Source organism: Lucilia sericata, unplaced genomic scaffold (assembly GCF_015586225.1).
Source record: "Lucilia sericata isolate MDLA Ls3-8-SP2 unplaced genomic scaffold, ASM1558622v1 Contig001450F_arrow, whole genome shotgun sequence".
Lineage (NCBI taxonomy): Eukaryota > Metazoa > Arthropoda > Insecta > Diptera > Calliphoridae > Lucilia > Lucilia sericata.
The window spans coordinates 64,763-83,946 of NW_023995380.1; the positions used below are offsets into that span (position 1 = coordinate 64,763).

At 33.4% G+C, this 19,184-nt stretch overlaps 1 protein-coding gene across 2 annotated transcripts in view; it reads right to left on the minus strand.

Moving 5' to 3' along the window:
• LOC119611438 (GTP-binding protein RAD) overlaps nucleotides 1-18,463 on the minus strand; it is a 61,349-nt gene extending 42,886 nt beyond the window's left edge. For both annotated transcript variants that reach the window (XM_037967014.1, XM_037967015.1), the window contains exon 1: nucleotides 18,105-18,463. In XM_037967014.1, the coding sequence (XP_037822942.1) occupies nucleotides 18,105-18,314 (210 nt within the window). In that variant the 5' untranslated portion in view covers nucleotides 18,315-18,463. The remainder of the gene's footprint in view (nucleotides 1-18,104) is intronic.
• Nucleotides 18,464-19,184: the final 721 nt, after the last annotated feature.

Consider the following 19,184-nt stretch of genomic DNA (forward strand, 5'->3'; position numbering starts at 1 on the left):
CATACCTATAGACCTACTTACGTATATACTAGGTATTTGTTTAGCTTTTTAGGGCAATTATATTGTGTTAATCCCATACGCCTGTATATTTAATCAAAATATTTAGGAATATTTTAACCAAAAGTGGAACAAAAAAACATTGGCGTGTAAGTGTCATTTCTTAATTATCAAAATAAACATAAATATGCTCAAAAAAACTAACATTTACATTAGAAACCAGTAAAAAATGTGACAATGTCACTATTAGCAATCCAGAAAGTTTTGTGTTAGGAATGAGGGTGTTCAGAAAATAACACGTACATGGTCAAGTAATATTCTTATTCTTGGTATCACGGAATCCTAAAGAATTATAGTTTTGTATATAGTCTAGTCTATAGTCTAGTCTATAGTCTAGTCTATAGTCTAGTCTATAGTCTAGTCTATAGTCTAGTCTATAGTCTAGTCTATAGTCTAGTCTATAGTCTAGTCTATAGTCTAGTCTATAGTCTAGTCTATAGTCTAGTCTATAGTCTAGTCTATAGTCTAGTCTATAGTCTAGTCTATAGTCTAGTCTATAGTCTAGTCTATAGTCTAGTCTATAGTCTAGTCTATAGTCTAGTCTATAGTCTAGCCTATAGTCTAGTCTATAGTCTATAGTCTCTAGTCTATAGTCTAGCCTATAGTCTAGTCTATAGTCTAGCTATAGTCTAGTCTATAGTCTAGTCTATAGTCTAGTCTATAGTCTAGTCTATAGTCTAGTCTATAGTCTAGTCTATAGTCTAGTCTATAGTCTAGTCTATAGTCTAGTCTATAGTCTAGTCTATAGTCTAGTCTATAGTCTAGTCTATAGTCTAGTCTATAGTCTAGTCTATAGTCTAGCCTATAGTCTAGTCTATAGTCTAGTCTATAGTCTAGCCTATAGTCTAGTCTATATCGTCTATAGTCTAGTCTATAGTCTAGTCTATAGTCTAGTCTATAGTCTAGCCTATAGTCTAGTCTATAGTCTAGTCTATAGTCTAGCCTATAGTCTAGTCTATAGTCTAGTCTATAGTCTAGTCTATAGTCTAGTCTATAGTCTAGTCTATAGTCTAGTCTATAGTCTAGTCTATAGTCTAGTCTATAGTCTAGTCTATAGTCTAGTCTATAGTCTAGTCTATAGTCTAGTCTATAGTCTAGTCTATAGTCTAGTCTATAGTCTAGTCTATAGTCTAGTCTATAGTCTAGTCTATAGTCTAGTCTATAGTCTAGTCTATAGTCTAGTCTATAGTCTAGTCTATAGTCTAGTCTATAGTCTAGTCTATAGTCTAGTCTATAGTCTAGTCTATAGTCTAGTCTATAGTCTAGTCTATAGTCTAGTCTATAGTCTAGTCTATAGTCTAGTCTATAGTCTAGTCTATAGTCTAGTCTATAGTCTAGTCTATAGTCTAGTCTATAGTCTAGTCTATAGTCTAGTCTATAGTCTAGTCTATAGTCTAGTCTATAGTCTAGTCTATAGTCTAGTCTATAGTCTAGTCTATAGTCTAGTCTATAGTCTAGTCTATAGTCTAGTCTATAGTCTAGTCTATAGTCTAGTCTATAGTCTAGTCTATAGTCTAGTCTATTGTCTAGTCTATAGTCTAGTCTATAGTCTAGTCTATAGTCTAGTCTATAGTCTAGTCTATAGTCTAGTCTATAGTCTAGTCTATAGTCTAGTCTATAGTCTAGTCTATAGTCTAGTCTATAGTCTAGTCTATAGTCTAGTCTATAGTCTAGTCTATAGTCTAGTCTATAGTCTAGTCTATAGTCTAGTCTATAGTCTAGTCTATAGTCTAGTCTATAGTCTAGTCTATAGTCTAGTCTATAGTCTAGTCTATAGTCTAGTCTATAGTCTAGTCTATAGTCTAGTCTATAGTCTAGTCTATAGTCTAGTCTATAGTCTAGTCTATAGTCTAGTCTATAGTCTAGTCTATAGTCTAGTCTATAGTCTAGTCTATAGTCTAGTCTATAGTCTAGTCTATAGTCTAGCCTATAGTCTAGTCTATAGTCTAGTCTATAGTCTAGTCTATAGTCTAGTCTATAGTCTAGTCTATAGTCTAGTCTATAGTCTAGCCTATAGTCTAGTCTATAGCCTAGTCTATAGTCTAGCCTATAGTCTAGTCTATAGTCTAGTCTATAGTATAGTCTATAGTCTAGTCTATAGTCTAGTCTATAGTCTAGTCTAGTCTAGTCTATAGTCTAGTCTATAGTCTAGTCTATAGTCTAGTCTATAGTCTAGTCTATAGTCTAGTCTATAGTCTAGTCTATAGTCTAGTCTAGTCTAGTCTATAGTCTAGTCTATAGTCTAGTCTATAGTCTAGTCTATAGTCTAGTCTATAGTCTAGTCTATAGTCTAGTCTATAGTCTAGTCTATAGTCTAGTCTATAGTCTAGTCTATAGTCTAGTCTATAGTCTAGTCTATAGTAGTCTATAGTCTAGTCTATAGTCTAGTCTATAGTCTAGTCTATAGTCTAGTCTATAGTCTAGTCTATAGTCTAGTCTATAGTCTAGTCTATAGTCTAGTCTATAGTCTAGTCTATAGTCTAGTCTATAGTCTAGCCTATAGTCTAGTCTATAGTCTAGTCTATAGTCTAGCCTATAGTCTAGTCTATAGTCTAGCCTATAGTCTAGTCTATAGTCTAGTCTATAGTCTAGCCTATAGTCTAGTCTATAGTCTAGCCTATAGTCTAGTCTATAGTCTAGTCTATAGTCTAGTCTATAGTCTAGTCTATAGTCTAGTCTATAGTCTAGTCTATGGTCTAGTCTATAGTCTAGTCTATAGTCTAGTCTATAGTCTAGTCTATAGTCTAGTCTATAGTCTAGTCTATAGTCTAGTCTATAGTCTAGTCTATAGTCTAGTCTATAGTCTAGTCTATAGTCTAGTCTATAGTCTAGTCTATAGTCTAGTCTATAGTCTAGTCTATAGTCTAGTCTATAGTCTAGTCTATAGTCTAGTCTATAGTCTAGTCTATAGTCTAGTCTATAGTCTAGTCTATAGTCTAGTCTATAGTCTAGTCTATAGTCTAGTCTATAGTCTAGTCTATAGTCTAGTCTATAGTCTAGTCTATAGTCTAGTCTATAGTCTAGTCTATAGTCTAGTCTATTGTCTAGTCTATAGTCTAGTCTATAGTCTAGTCTATAGTCTAGTCTATAGTCTAGTCTATAGTCTAGTCTATAGTCTAGTCTATAGTCTAGTCTATAGTCTAGTCTATAGTCTAGTCTATAGTCTTGTCTATAGTCTAGTCTATAGTCTAGTCTATAGTCTAGTCTATAGTCTAGTCTATAGTCTAGTCTATAGTCTAGTCTATAGTCTAGTCTATAGTCTAGTCTATAGTCTAGTCTATAGTCTAGTCTATAGTCTAGTCTATAGTCTAGTCTATAGTCTAGTCTATAGTCTAGTCTATAGTCTAGTCTATAGTCTAGTCTATAGTCTAGTCTATAGTCTAGTCTATAGTCTAGTCTATAGTCTAGTCTATAGTCTAGTCTATAGTCTAGTCTATAGTCTAGTCTATAGTCTAGTCTATAGTCTAGTCTATAGTCTAGTCTATAGTCTAGTCTATAGTCTAGTCTATAGTCTAGTCTATAGTCTAGTCTATAGTCTAGTCTATAGTCTAGTCTATAGTCTAGTCTATAGTCTAGTCTATAGTCTAGTCTATAGTCTAGTCTATAGTCTAGTCTATAGTCTAGTCTATAGTCTAGTCTATAGTCTAGTCTATAGTCGTCTATAGTCTAGTCTATAGTCTAGTCTATAGTCTAGTCTATAGTCTAGTCTATAGTCTAGTCTATAGTCTAGTCTATAGTCTAGTCTATGGTCTAGTCTATAGTCTAGTCTATAGTCTAGTCTATGGTCTAGTCTATAGTCTAGTCTATAGTCTAGTCTATAGTCTAGTCTATAGTCTAGTCTATAGTCTAGTCTATAGTCTAGTCTATAGTCTAGTCTATAGTCTAGTCTATAGTCTAGTCTATAGTCTAGTCTATAGTCCAGTCTAGGTTTTCGTTAAGGAAAATGCAGTAGTGGTTGTAGTCCTATGAAACTATTTTAATATTCTCCGTAAACGCTTATAAGAAATCCCTATATTAATCAAATAACAATCGCCTGAACTATTGATATTATTGCTTAATATACTTGAGCATACAACAACAACGACCATTAAGCATAAAAACATAACATTAAGAGACCACAAAAACCAAAAAAAATATGAAACAAAAATAATAATAAAGCCGCCATACCATTATGGGTCTATTAATGGTCACGAATAAAAGGAAATGATAAAAACACTCCAGTTGCTTTTGGCAGAACATTTGGCAGGTTATAGAAAAAAAATATTACCGCGTTATGCAAATTAACAAATGTGGTCTAAAAATTCATTTTTAAATATTCTCATGTTTTGCATAAAAAGTATGAATGATTGCTTGGAGCGCAATTGGAACTAGTTATAAGTACGTTGCAACGCGTTGTATCTTCTGAATACATAAATACACTATGTAATTTTTAACTGACTCTTATCATGCATAGGGGGCCCTATTGACAACTTTTAAACAATCTTTGTTAGATGCAGGATATAATGCTGATCAATATTTTTTCTCAATTTTAAGTTTTTAAAACTGCAGGGTTTTATTCGTATTACGCATATGCCTCAATTTACAGTTTTACTGTTCTTCCTTTATCACAGTGCTGATTTTATTGAAAACTGATTATATGAGAAGTTTTTACGTTGTCATCTTGCATGCGAAATATGTAAATGCAATGCTACATTCGGCTATGCCGAATATTAAATACCCTTCATCCTTACAAAGACGTTAAGCACTGAGCTAATATTTCAGTATTATTAGTTTAAATACAGGACATATTCGTGTAAAATTTTATCCCGAAATCATTATTAATATATTAGTTATTTTCGATTAAGTGATTTGTAAAAGTGGACTTTTTATTTGGGAGATAGGCGCAATGATGATCCGATCCGGAAAAAATATTCTGTATAATTTGTGTACATCTAAAACATTTTCGTTTCAAATTTAGTTCCGATATGATTACTTTTGATGAATTAAGTTCAATCATTAGTTGAATGGTCAATTTTGGACCGATTCAGGCTTTAAAGGTTAGACACAACACTGGAATAGTTGTAGAACTAAAGTAGAACTGAACTAGAACTGAACTAGACCTGAACTAGAACTGAACTAGAACTGAACTAGAACTGAACTAGAACTGAACTAGAACTGAACTAGAACTGAACTAGAACTGAACTAGAACTGAACTAGAACTGAACTAGAACTGAACTAGAACTGAACTAGAACAGAACTAGAACTGAACTAGAACTGAACTAGAACTGAACTAGAACTGAACTAGAACTGAACTAGAACTGAACTAGAACTGAACTAGAACTGAACTAGAACTGAACTAGAACTGAACTAGAACTGAACTAGAACTGAACTAGAACTGAACTAGAACTGAACTAGAACTAACTAGAACTGAACTAGAACTGAACTAGAACTGAACTAGAACTGAACTAGAACTGAACTAGAACTGAACTAGAACTGAACTAGAACTGAACTAGAACTGAACTAGAACTGAACTAGAACTGAACTAGAACTGAACTAGAACTGAACTAGAACTGAACTAGAACTGAACTAGAACTGAATTGGAACTGAACTAGAACTGAACTAGAACTGAACTAGAACTGAATTGGAACTGAACTAGAACTGAACTAGAACTGAACTAGAACTGAACTAGAACTGAACTAGAACTGAACTAGAACTGAACTAGAACTGAACTAGAACTGAACTAGAACTGAACTAGAACTGAACTAGAACTGAACTAGAACTGAACTAGAACTGAACTAGAACTGAACTAGAACTGAACTAGAACTAGAACACTAGAACTAGAACTGAACTAGAACTGAACTAGAACTGAACTAGAACTAAACTAGAACTGAACTAGAACTGAACTAGAACTAGAACTGAACTAGAACTGAACTAGAACTGAACTAGAACTGAACTAGAACTGAACTAGAACTGAACTAGAACTGAACTAGAACTGAACTAGAACTGAACTAGAACTGAACTAGAACTGAACTAGAACTGAACTAGAACTGAACTAGAACTGAACTAGAACTGAACTAGAACTGAACTAGAACTGAACTAGAACTGAACTAGAACTGAACTAGAACTGAACTAGAACTGAACTAGAACTGAACTAGAACTGAACTAGAACTGAACTAGAACTGAACTAGAACTGAACTAGAACTGAACTAGAACTGAACTAGAACTGAACTAGAACTGAACTAGAACTGAACTAACTAGAACTGAACTAGAACTGAACTAGAACTGAACTAGAACTGAACTAGAACTGAACTAGAACTGAACTAGAACTGAACTAGAACTGAACTAGAACTGAACTAGAACTGAACTAGAACTGAACTAGAACTGAACTAGAACTGAACTAGAACTGAACTAGAACTGAACTAGAACTGAACTAGAACTGAACTAGAACTGAACTAGAACTGAACTAGAACTGAACTAGAACTGAACTAGAACTGAACTAGAACTGAACTAGAACTGAACTAGAACTGAACTAGAACTGAACTAGAACTGAACTAGAACTGAACTAGAACTGAACTAGAACTGTACTAGAACAGAATTTGAACTGAATAGAACTGAACTAGAACTGAACTAGAACTGAACTAGAACTGAACTAGAACTGAACTAGAACTGAACTAGAACTGAACTAGAACTGAACTAGACTGAACTAGAACTGAACTAGAACTGAACTAGAACTGAAACTACGAACTGAACTACAACTGAACTACAACTGAACTACAACTGAACTACAACTGAACTACAAACTGAACTACAACTGAACTAGAACTGAACTAGAACTGAACTAGAACTGAACTAGAACTGAACTAGAACTGAACTAGAACTGAACTAGAACTGAACTAGAAGTGAACTAGAACTGAACTAGAAACTGACTAGAACTGAACTAGAACTGAACTAGAACTGAACTAGAACTGAACTGGAACTGAACTAGAACTGAACTAGAACTGAACTAGACTGAACTAGAACTGAACTAGAACTGAACTAGAACTGAACTAGAAACTGAACTAGAACTGAACTAGAACTGAACTAGAACTGAACTAGAACTGAACTAGAACTGAACTAGAACTGAACTAGAACTGAACTAGAACTGAACTAGAACTGAACTAGAACTGAACTAGAAACTGAACTAGAACTGACTGTAACTGAACTAGAACTGACTAGAACTGAACTAGAACTGAACTACGAACTAAACTAGAACTGAACTAGAACTAAACTAGAACAAGAACTGAAGAAATATTAATCATTACTTTCTATGTATTAATCTTATTCTTTCAAGGATAAGTGTAGCAGGGGAAATAACTACTCCAGATCGTTTTGTACCAAAATGGCTAGTAATACATGGAAAGTTGAAGAGATTTTTATAGACATAGAGGATGCAGAAGTTGTTTTGACGAAGAAGTATCTGTAAGACATCGTCTATGTGATTAACATTTTTACCGGGCTGAAATTTACACTATATTCATATGTGTTTGAGTGATGTTTGGTATGTTTTGGGGGATGGCCGACACATGTATTTTGTATCAGAACCCCTTTTAGGTTATGATATCAGACTTGCTTGGCTGGAAAATTATGGCGAAAAATTTAAGTGTCATATATGTGAAAGTGTTCGCCAGTGAATGAATTATTGAGTGTATGAACGATATCGAACAACCGTTTTCAGGGGTCTATAGAAAATATTTCATTCTGCAGCGATTGTTTTCCTCCTTTTCTGTTCTTGTTTATTAACTTTTAACTTTAGGTTGCTTTTGTTTTAATTGTTGTATGTAGTTAGTGGACATTTGTTGTAGGCCATGAAGAGCAACAGTAACTGAGGCAACAGGACGTCATACATTGCATGACATCTGAAAATTGTGGGTTTTGTTTCTTTTGATGAAGTGTGTGTTGGTTGTGTATTGTGTCTGACAGACAGACTGAATGGATGAACGTGTAATTTATGCGTATGAGTGGTTTTTTACATTGTGTGTGTGTGAAATTGTATTGCTGTGTGCTAATTTGACCATGCAATGGTTTTTCCCGTTGTTAAGTAACAAAAAGGGGAAATAAATTTCGGGATTTTTTATATTCAAGTGGGATCGGATGTGATAAAATATGTTGCTTAGAATATATTAAATATTAAGTTCCCAGGATATATCTTTAAATGGTATTATTTATTTTCTAAGACTTTAAAAGGAACCACCCTTATATACAGTAAAACAAAAAACGTCTAAACCTGCAGCTGCTCATATTTCAGGAACTATTCACTTTCAAGGTATTTTGTTATTTAACATCAATATTTACACAATATGACAAATGTATCGCGATGCATCATACATTTCCTCGTTTACCCTTGATAATAATGGTTGACACTTACAAAACCCAGAAACAAATTGGAAATTATTGTTTCTGTGTTTGTACAATGTACGTATGAAAAGCCATAGAGAGGGCAGAGAATATTTAAAGTTTGAACACTGTAAAAAAGTATGCCCTTGTTTTGATCAAAAGGTCCATCTGTCCCTTTTATAGAAAATGGTTTGTGGCCCCTCTTTGATTCTCGAATCGAATTTAAAACATAACATTTTTAAAGTTTAAACTATTTTTAAAATTTCACCTTAACATTAACTATAGTTTTATTTATTTGTGTGAGTCTGTCTAATGTACTTATTATACGGTGCTTCAGCAGAATATTTCGTACAAATTTTGTTGGCTTTTTCACGGTAAAATGAACATTTATCAATTCACATACATTCAAAAATTGCATATTCAACCCGCAACTGTTGCGAGTAACATGAACGTAAACGATAGAGTTTTCCACGGGTAAATGTCATGTCAATATCATACATACAGTTACCATAAGTATATAAATGTCCGCATTATGGATCCTTTCATCGAAACAAATTAAGTTTCCCGAATCTTCTCATATGTATAAAAACTATGGAAAAACGAAAACCCTAGTTAACAGCTATCGATAGCTATTGACTGTGCAACTGCTACCTACTCATTTCCACTGTTTACGAGGTAAATTTACTTTCAACTAATGAAATTTAGTTGACGGCAGTTTCCAGCAGTAAGTAGAGCAGATACAACAAAACAAGTCGTCATGAAATAACAGTTTTCGATATTTTTGCATCCGTTGAAATATACATTTCTTGGAATAATTTTTATGCACATATTTTCCAAGTATTGTGTATTTATAAAATCTTCAACAAAATAGTTTTATTAATGAAAGTGACATGTTTGCGTGGTTTATGTATGATTTGTAAAATCTGAGTATATTTGGTAATTACCAATTGCACACATTATTTTCTTAGAAATATTGATATGCTATGAAGTTAAATCGTTCATAATTGGCTATAGCTTCTCAGTTCTTGTTTAGTTCTAGTTCAGTTCTAGTCCAGTTCTAGTTCAATTCTAGTTCAATTCTAGTTCAGTTCTAGTTCTAGTTCAGTTCTAGTTCAGTTCTAGTTCAGTTCTAGTTCAGTTCTAGTTCAGTTCTAGTTCAGTTCTAGTTCAGTTCTAGTTCAGTTCTAGTTCAGTTCTAGTTCAGTTCTAGTTCAGTTCTAGTTCAGTTCTAGTTCAGTTCTAGTTCAGTTCTAGTTCAGTTCTAGTTCAGTTCTAGTTCAGTTCTAGTTCAGTTCTAGTTCAGTTCTAGTTCAGTTCTAGTTCAGTTCTAGTTCAGTTCTAGTTCAGTTCTAGTTCAGTTCTAGTTCAGTTCTAGTTCAGTTCTAGTTCAGTTCTAGTTCAGTTCTAGTTCAGTTGTAGTTCAGTTGTAGTTCAGTTGTAGTTCAGTTGTAGTTCAGTTGTAGTTCAGTTGTAGTTCAGTTCTAGTTCAGTTCTAGTTCAGTTCAGTTCTAGTTCAGCTAGTTCAGTTCTAGTTCAGTTCTAGTTCAGTTCTAGTTCAGTTCTAGTTCAGTTCTAGTTCAGTTCTAGTTCAGTTCTAGTTCAGTTCTAGTTCAGTTCTAGTTCAGTTCTAGTTCAGTTCTAGTTCAGTTCTAGTTCAGTTCTAGTTCAGTTCTAGTTCAGTTCTAGTTCAGTTCTAGTTCAGTTCTAGTTCAGTTCTAGTTCAGTTCTAGTTCAGTTCTAGTTCAGTTCTAGTTCAGTTCTAGTTCAGTTCTAGTTCAGTTCTAGTTCAGTTCTAGTTCAGTTCTAGTTCAGTTCTAGTTCAGTTCTAGTTCAGTTCTAGTTCAGTTCTAGTTCAGTTCTAGTTCAGTTCTAGTTCAGTTCTAGTTCAGTTCTAGTTCAGTTCTAGTTCAGTTCTAGTTCAGTTCTAGTTCAGTTCTAGTTCAGTTCTAGTTCAGTTCTAGTTCAGTTCTAGTTCTAGTTCAATTCCAGTTCAGTTCTAGTTCAGTTCTAGTTCAGTTCTAGTTCAGTTCTAGTTCAGTTCTAGTTCAGTTCTAGTTCAGTTCTAGTTCAGTTCTAGTTCAGTTCTAGTTCAGTTCTAGTTCAGTTCTAGTTCAGTTCTAGTTCAGTTCTAGTTCAGTTCTAGTTCAGTTCTAGTTCAGTTCTAGTTCAGTTCTAGTTCAGTTCTAGTTCAGTTCTAGTTCAGTTCTAGTTCAGTTCTAGTTCAGTTCTAGTTCAGTTCTAGTTCAGTTCTAGTTCAGTTCTAGTTCAGTTCTAGTTCAGTTCTAGTTCAGTTCTAGTTCAGTTCTAGTTCAGTTCTAGTTCAGTTCTAGTTCAGTTCTAGGTCAGTCCTAGTTCAGTCCTAGTTCAGTTCTAGTTCAGTTCTACTTCTGTTCTAGTTCTGTTCTGTTCTAGTTCTGTTCTAGTTCTGTTCTAGTTCTGTTCTAGTTCTGTTCTAGTTCTGTTCTAGTTCTGTTCTAGTTCTGTTCTAGTTCTGTTCTAGTTCTGTTCTAGTTCTGTTCTAGTTCTGTTCTAGTTCTGTTCTAGTTCTGTTCTAGTTCTGTTCTAGTTCTGTTCTAGTTCTGTTCTAGTTCTGTTCTAGTTCTGTTCTAGTTCTGTTCTAGTTCTGTTCTAGTTCTGTTCTAGTTCTGTTCTAGTTCTGTTCTAGTTCTGTTCTAGTTCTGTTCTAGTTCTGTTCTAGTTCTGTTCTAGTTCTGTTCTAGTTCTGTTCTAGTTCTGTTCTAGTTCAGTTCTAGTTCTGTTCTAGTTCTGTTCTAGTTCTGTTCTAGTTCTGTTCTAGTTCTGCTCTAGTCCAGTTCTAGTTCAATTCCAGTTCAGTTCTAGTTCAGTTCTAGTTCAGTTCTAGTGCAGTTCTAGTTCAGTTCTAGTTCAGTTCTAGTTCAGTTCTAGTTCAGTTCTAGTTCAGTTCTAGTTCAGTTCTAGTTCTGTTCTAGTTCTGTTCTAGTTTTGTTCTAGTTCTGTTCTAGTTCTGTTCTAGTTCTGTTCTAGTTCTGTTCTAGTTCTGTTCTAGTTCTAGTTCTAGTTCTGTTCTAGTTCTGTTCTAGTTCTGTTCTGTTCTAGTTCTGTTCTAGTTCTGTTCTAGTTCTGTTCTAGTTCTGTTCTAGTTCTGTTCTAGTTCTGTTCTAGTTCTGTTCTAGTTCAGTTTTAGTTTAGTTCTACTTCATTAATATATAAAATAAAAGGTGGTTCGATTCATAAAGGCCATATGAACCCTGCATATTATATTCATTAGTTCTTTTTTAATGGTGGGTAAAAAATGTGTACAAAAAACATCCTTAATGTATGTAAATCGCTCAAAGGCGTAAACCGCAATAATTGTATTACTTGGTTATAAATTGTATAATTGTTCAGTTAAATGTGAAATGTCAATAGTAATTTATTTTTTCTTTTTACGCAGACTTTATAACTGCGTAAAAATTACAGTTTTTTTGTTTGTTGCTGTTTTCATTCCAAGTAATATAAAATCAAAACGATGTTAATGATTTTTGTGGTTTTTAAAGGAATTAAATAAATAAAATGTTTTTTATTGATTTTTTTTTAGAAAAAGTAGGGAGTTAGATAATATTTATAAATTTCATACATACATACATATGTACATATGTATGCATTGAAAAAGCTATCTTTCTTAAGTTGCATATAAAATTATTGTGAATTTTAAATATTTTTTTTTTTTGCCAACACAATCATAAATTAAAATTTATTTCTTGAACTAATATACAAAAATCTATTTAAAATACATATCTACAAGAAATGCTGATTGTGTTATTTTCTTAACTTAATGCTTAAAATATCTGATTGTATTGCATAGTTTTCATTAGAAATACATTTAAAGTTTTAATTTTTAATTTTGTAGTTTATAAAATAATTTCTTTGAATATGCAAAAAAAGAAATCCTGTAAAGATTTAATCAAAACATACATATTTTCAAACTTATGAAATTTTATAGAAAACTTTTATGTTTGAAATTGGATTAGTGTTATACACAAGAGTATATATAATGCGAATGATGATGATGATGATGGAATGTTCACACTAGAAAATTCATGTACATAGATCTACATATGAATATAAAACCACAGCAAAACATCCCCGGCAGTATTACAAAAACTTAATGTGTCCCTTTTAGACCGATTTTTTTCTCAAGTTCCTAATTTTTCGATTGCTTGATTGAGTTATGTTACCGAAGTGTGCGAAGTATTGCAGAGCGGGAATCATTTGTCACTTTAGTGCTTCTATGTGATCTTGACACAAGTTTTTCCAACTAGATCTTAAAGCTAATTTTCCATTTCTAATTGATCTAACGTTTGTAAGAAATTACTTTTATCTGGTTTAAACTTTTGTTAATATATCTATCAAATAGCTGATTCTAGGATAACCTTAGCCACCCCGATCTACAGGTTATATATATTCATTACAATAAATATGTGTACAACTTAATATAAATACTCATACTTGTTGGATGTTGCTGCTGACATACTTGTTGGATGTTGCTGCAGACAGACGGACGGTCAGACAGTTATTCTGGCAGACTTTCTGGAAGTCACTTATATAGAAATCTGTTTGATGTGGGAAAATAAGTTGAGAGAAACATTTATTTGTTACATGTTTCTAATGAAATAAAAAAAATTCAGACACACTTTTGAATAGACATACATATACTTTTTTACTCTTCATGATATGGGTATTGTTAGTGCAAAGTAAATAAATAAGGAATGTAGAAAATATGAAGGGGTTTCACATAAATATGTTATTTTTTTAGGACTATATAAGACTTTTCAATGTAAACCCCACAGCTTGGTGGGGCAATCCCTAGCGACACGACTTCCGAGGTAAATAGCTATTTTAACATATGCTTGTCCTATTGTAAGTTTATAAATTACAAAGTGATAGTCAGAAAGCTAGTTTAAAGGAGTCATTACATGGCAATAAACCTTTTCGTTCAAGTTTTTTAAGCGTCTGTTTACTAGATTACTTGCGGACGGTAAGGTGACGACTGTCTCCGTGAGAGAAAGACAAATTAAAGCGTGAGAGAAAGACAAATTAAAGCCAACCTCTAATTATGTCTTTGTCCAAATGCTGTGAACATCTGAATATTATTTGATCGATACGAATGTCGTAATTAGGCATCTGTATTAAGTATATGCATAAGCATTAAAGTGTTCTTAGGACACTAAATGACTCAATTCACCGATCAGGTGAAAAACTATGTTGAATAACTGAACTCGATACCTATAGGTTCTTTCTTTCTCATCTTTACAATTAGACTCAGTGCACATAAAATAGAGTTAAATCAAATATAAGATTATACTCAATAGTCGGGGGTATTCTCGCACAATACCTTCATCATTCATACTTAATTTCCGAAATCTCTTTTTATTAAATAATTCTTTATGTCGAGCTCGAATGAACCGAATGAGATGGAATAAATCCTCCATAAAGTGTCCGGTTCAATTCCTTATTATACCCGACACCACTTTAGTAGGGAGGGTATATTGGATTTGTGCTGATGTTTGTAACATACAAAAATATTCGTCCTAGACCCACCTTAAAGTATACCAATCGGCTTAGAATCGTTTTCTGAGTCGATTAAGCTATGTCCGTCCGTCCGTCCGTCTGGCTGGCTGGCTGGCTGGCTGTCCATGTAAACCTTGTGCGCAAGGTACAGGTCGCAATTTTCAAGATAATTGGATGAAATTTGGCACGCACGTTTTATTTGACCCAAGGACGAAGCCTATTGAAAATGGTTAAAATCGGTCCATTATTTCACCTAGCCCCCATACAACAGAACCCCCCGAAAAGGGCTTCTGAGCTCATAATTATGTTAAATATACAGATATATCGATAAAATACGGCACAACTAAGTTTTATAGAAGTCTTGATGACCCTGCCAAATTTCATAAAGATCGGGCCACATTTGACCCTAGCTCCCATGCAAAGTCCCCTTCAGAAAGTTACTTGAATGTCCCAAATTAACTTATAAACACAAATATCGCGATGAAATTCAGCACAATAAAATATTATGTCAATATAAATATATTCACAAAATTTTATCGGGCTTGGTCCATATTTGCCCCTAGCCCCCATATAAAGCCTCTTTCAGAAAATTAGTTTTTCATCCATAAATTGCTTAAATGTATCGGAACAAGGGAATATTGAAGATAAATGCTTTATTATGAAAAATAAATCACATTTAATATTCATAACTGGTGTAGGGTATCATATGGTCGGCCACGCCCGACTGTAATTTCTTACTTGTTTTATAGACCTAAATGTTTGCCAATAAGCCGACCTCAATTTTACTAAAGATTTGTCGAGCATACTAAGCTGATGTTCGAAATTACACCGATACCGCATTAGCTTTAAATGTTGTTTATATGATATCCAACCAAGTCTTAGAACGACGGTATTCCCTAAACGACATGACGAAACATTTCGAACTCTACTTAATACCAGATTATGAACTTTAAAGTGGGAAATATAGGTTTTATTACCGGTGAGTTTGTAGGTATTTCGTAGTCTTAAAATAGAGATATGTTTCTACAAAATATTACGAATGGAAAAGGTCTGGGTTATATATCGCAACTTTAGCTTCGGGATAAAACAGTTGAAGTCATGAACGCCAGGTAATTATTATGGAGACCGAAACTGCTGGGGAATGTTATATTGGTGAACCGATATCAGCTTGGTGTTATTGCAGTAATGGGGAATAGAGTTGCTATCAGTACCTCAAACTACATCAAGTGTTATTCTCTTAGGTTAACCAATATACCTATCTAGTACTTCGTGAGTCTGTTGCTAGGTAATTTCTTAGTACATGTAGTAGCTGTGGTTTAAGCCCAAATAGCGGGAACAGAATGTTGGTTTTAAGACTGATGCATATTCAAATAAGTTTCCGCTGCCTTTTCCGACTCAACAGGATCCAAAAGAAGAGTTGTCTATATGTTGGGAAAGAGTTGGTATCAAAAGAACTGGATGTAGGGTGAGTTAAAAGTGTTCGGGCTGTTCAATAAACCAATAGAGTTAGATACCCTACTGTCACCAACAAACTACCTTTCCCTGTACGCGGTAGCTCCTGTTTATGACAGTTGAATTTAATTTTTGGTAAGATAAGAGATCATATAGAATAAGTATGACTTATACACCGTTCACTTGCAACACTTGTTCACTTGCAACACTCTATTATTCTTTGGCCGAGTATAACTCGGGTCATTCCGGATCGAATATATAATTTACGTGGGAACCATACAGAGATTGTTATAAAGTGTGGTTGAGCGATTTTATGTCTTATTGAAGCAATTAAAGGGTTTGGCCTCTAAAGGAATGTATAAGAATGACACATATTATAGAAGAACACTGCTTCAAGACCAGTGCCAGTATGCCATCCATTCCAGAAGAGTTATTTAAGTTGAGATACAAATATTTACTTGGTAATACCATTGCGGACTCTCTTGCCAAGATGGACACCTCACTAGCAAGAGAGCACACCGACGATTGTGTGGCATAACGCTCTCAACCTGAAAAATCTCTATACGTGAAAAACTATATAAGATGATCGATTGTGGCCACCTGCAATCATGCGAAGATCTATCAGAGGTTGATATTCGAAAGATAGACTCCAATATTAGTGCGACGAACTGATTTAGTTTACGAACCGAGAATACTTAGGTCGAAGTGTACTAATACGCTGACCGCTTTTCTCATTTCAGATATCACAAAAGGATCAATGGACCCAAGTGTTCTCATCTGATGATAGGACGACCTGCAAACATAACCTAACCTAGGTTGAGATCCAATAAAACCTTTTTAACGGCATATGTTTGAAAGAATATATTTGGTATAGTTATTGATATCCTTTTGAACTAGGTCAGTAGTTGATTGCTTTCGGCAAGCAAGAATTGAAGAACTAGTATTATGCTTAACACTTTGATGGGACGACTAAAAGGTAAGACCAGTAATAAACTTAGCTCGAAGGCCAATAAAGTTTCCTATGGAAATGCCGAAAGAATTCGTTGATTTAACTGTTTGTTAAGTAATGAGAAGTTCAGAGAGCGAAAAAGGGGCGGATATAGTGCAGTGATCCGAGAGATGCAAGAACATCCACTTCATACATTTCAGCTTGTGAAATGATAACTCTTCTACATACGAAATATTAACATTCTAAAGTTGAGCTACAGTTTCACTGGTCGGGAGGCATACAAAAGTCGAAAAGTATGTCAAAGCTGGATATGGAATTATTACTTTTGACCCGTTTGTAATAAATTTTTAAAGCAAAAACATTTCTAGAAAAAATTCTACAAGAAATCGGGTTATTAAATTTTAAAAGAAATTAACATTTAGAAAAAGTCGAATTTAGGAAAACAGAAAACCTCGTTGAGTATAGTGGGTACTACTATACAACCATCATATCGTATGAACGTCCGGAAAACAGAAATGAACGTCAAATATGCCAATTATGACCAAATTGTCAGTTGTTAGTGGATTGCATTAGGGTTATTGGGTCATACAATCCCGACGTTTTTATACCCATCATCAAAAAAGATGGGGGTATATTGATTTTGTCATTCCGTTTGTAACACATCGAAATATTGGTCATAGATCCACAAAAGTATATATATTCTGGGTCCTCATTAAATTCTAAGACGATCTAGCCATGTCTGTCCGTCTGTCCGTCCGTCTGTCTGTCTGTTGAAAGCACGATAGAGTCCGAATGGAAAGAGCTAGAGGATTGAAATTTCACATAAATATTTCTTATAGGTAAGGTTTGTTTTGTGTTGAAATGGGCAATATAGGTCCACGTTTTCGGATAGCCCCCATACAAGTGGCCCCTCGAAAAGCAGCTTTAACAGCTATAACTTGTTTATGAATACGAATATAGCGATGAAATTCGACATAAGTAAGTTTCTAATGATCCAAAATCACTATGCAAAATCTATCTAAAAAATTTTATGAGGATCGGTCCATGATTGACCCTACCCTCCATATAAGGTGCCCTTCAGAAAATGACTGCAACGCTCATTAATGGCTTAAAAATACGAGTGTAGCGATGAAATTCGACACAAATAAATTTAATACGAACCAAATTCTGTCTACCAAATTTTATGAGGATCGACGCATAATTGACCCTACCCCGAAATATAAGGTCCCCTTCAGAAAATTACTTTAACGCTTATAACTGGCCTAAAAATACGAGTATATAGATGAAATTCGACATAAGTAAGTTTCATTCGAGTCAAACGAGGTTTGATGGTGGGTATATAAGATTCGGCATTGCCGAATATAACACTCTTACTTGTTAAAAGTAAACATTCTCAGTATGAAACTTCCCTTAAAAACATGTGTCTACAAATGTCAAAAAATACATACATATATATTTGCACATACATATGTATGTATATGAATGTGTAAACTATGTTGATATGTTTGAGTATTCCAAAATCATTGTATAAAATTGTGACAGTTAAAACTGACACTGATATGAATAAATTACATAAATTGTTATAGAAATGTAGAAAATCACAAATGTTTTTGCACACGCAAATCTACGCACTCTATTTAGTAGAAAATACATACATATCTCTTTTGACATAACTACAAGATTATAATTAAAATTGTAAAAATATAAATCATTAAGATTTAAATAAAATAAATTCGTAATATTGATGTATAAAACAACTTACCGATCTACCCGCCGTATTTGTTATACGAGCACTTTGTGATCTGGTGGCAGGTCGACGTCTTCTATAGTTGGGTGTACCCTGTGAATCTGGTGTATTATTGCCCGAGGGCATATTGTAAATAACGGTTTCTATGCTTCCACCGGTGGCACATATGGAAGCACTTCTCGTTTTCTTTTGCATACGCATCGGAGATGATATATCGTCAGCCATGTTTGATTATATTTTCTTGGCAATAATTACTTTAAAATTTTAGCTTAATTTTTGATTTTTATTGTGAAAAACTGTTAAAATGTATTTTTTTCAAAATTTGCTCAACATTGAGATAAATATTTTGTTTTCTTATTTTATGCTGCTTTAATTTTAATTTTTATATTAAAATAAAATACTTTCACTGTGCCAAATACAACTGTAATGAAATGAAAAATGAAAAAAGAAAAAAATAATTTAGTATAATGAAAATTTTCTTCAGAACATAAAAACTGTTTATTACATTTTTTTTTTTTTTTTTGAAAAAAAGTATCTTTATGTATTTTGTGTTAAAATTTTGTTTTTGTTCACTTATTCGCACATATTTCTATGTTGTTTGTTTTAAAAATATTTATACCACCATGCTTGTACGTGAAAATAAAAAATAACACAAAAATATTAAAGAAAAAGTCTTAAATTTTTTTTTTTTTTAACTAAAAAGTAGGTCATTCATATTCATGTATGTACATGTGTCTTAAATGCTTGAAATGAATAATCGCCCGAATTTATAATTAGAAATTGAAAATAGATGAAATCATGTAAATTTAATTTATTACTATTTTGTTGGCTTCTAAAGAGTTTTTACAGCAACTTCTATTAATAGCTTTTTAATTTTATATATATATTTGTTTTATAAAAGTTGCTATTTTTATATAGGGAAACCTTTTATTCTTTTAAGGGAGTTTTTTTTAGTGTAGAGGCATTATTTTGTTTACCTGTAAATATGATTTTTTAATCGTACGAGGGATGTTTTAAAAAATCTTTGCAAAAAGTAGTTATAATTCTCATTTGGTTAATAATATTTCCCACAAAATATTGTAAAATTCCACTAGA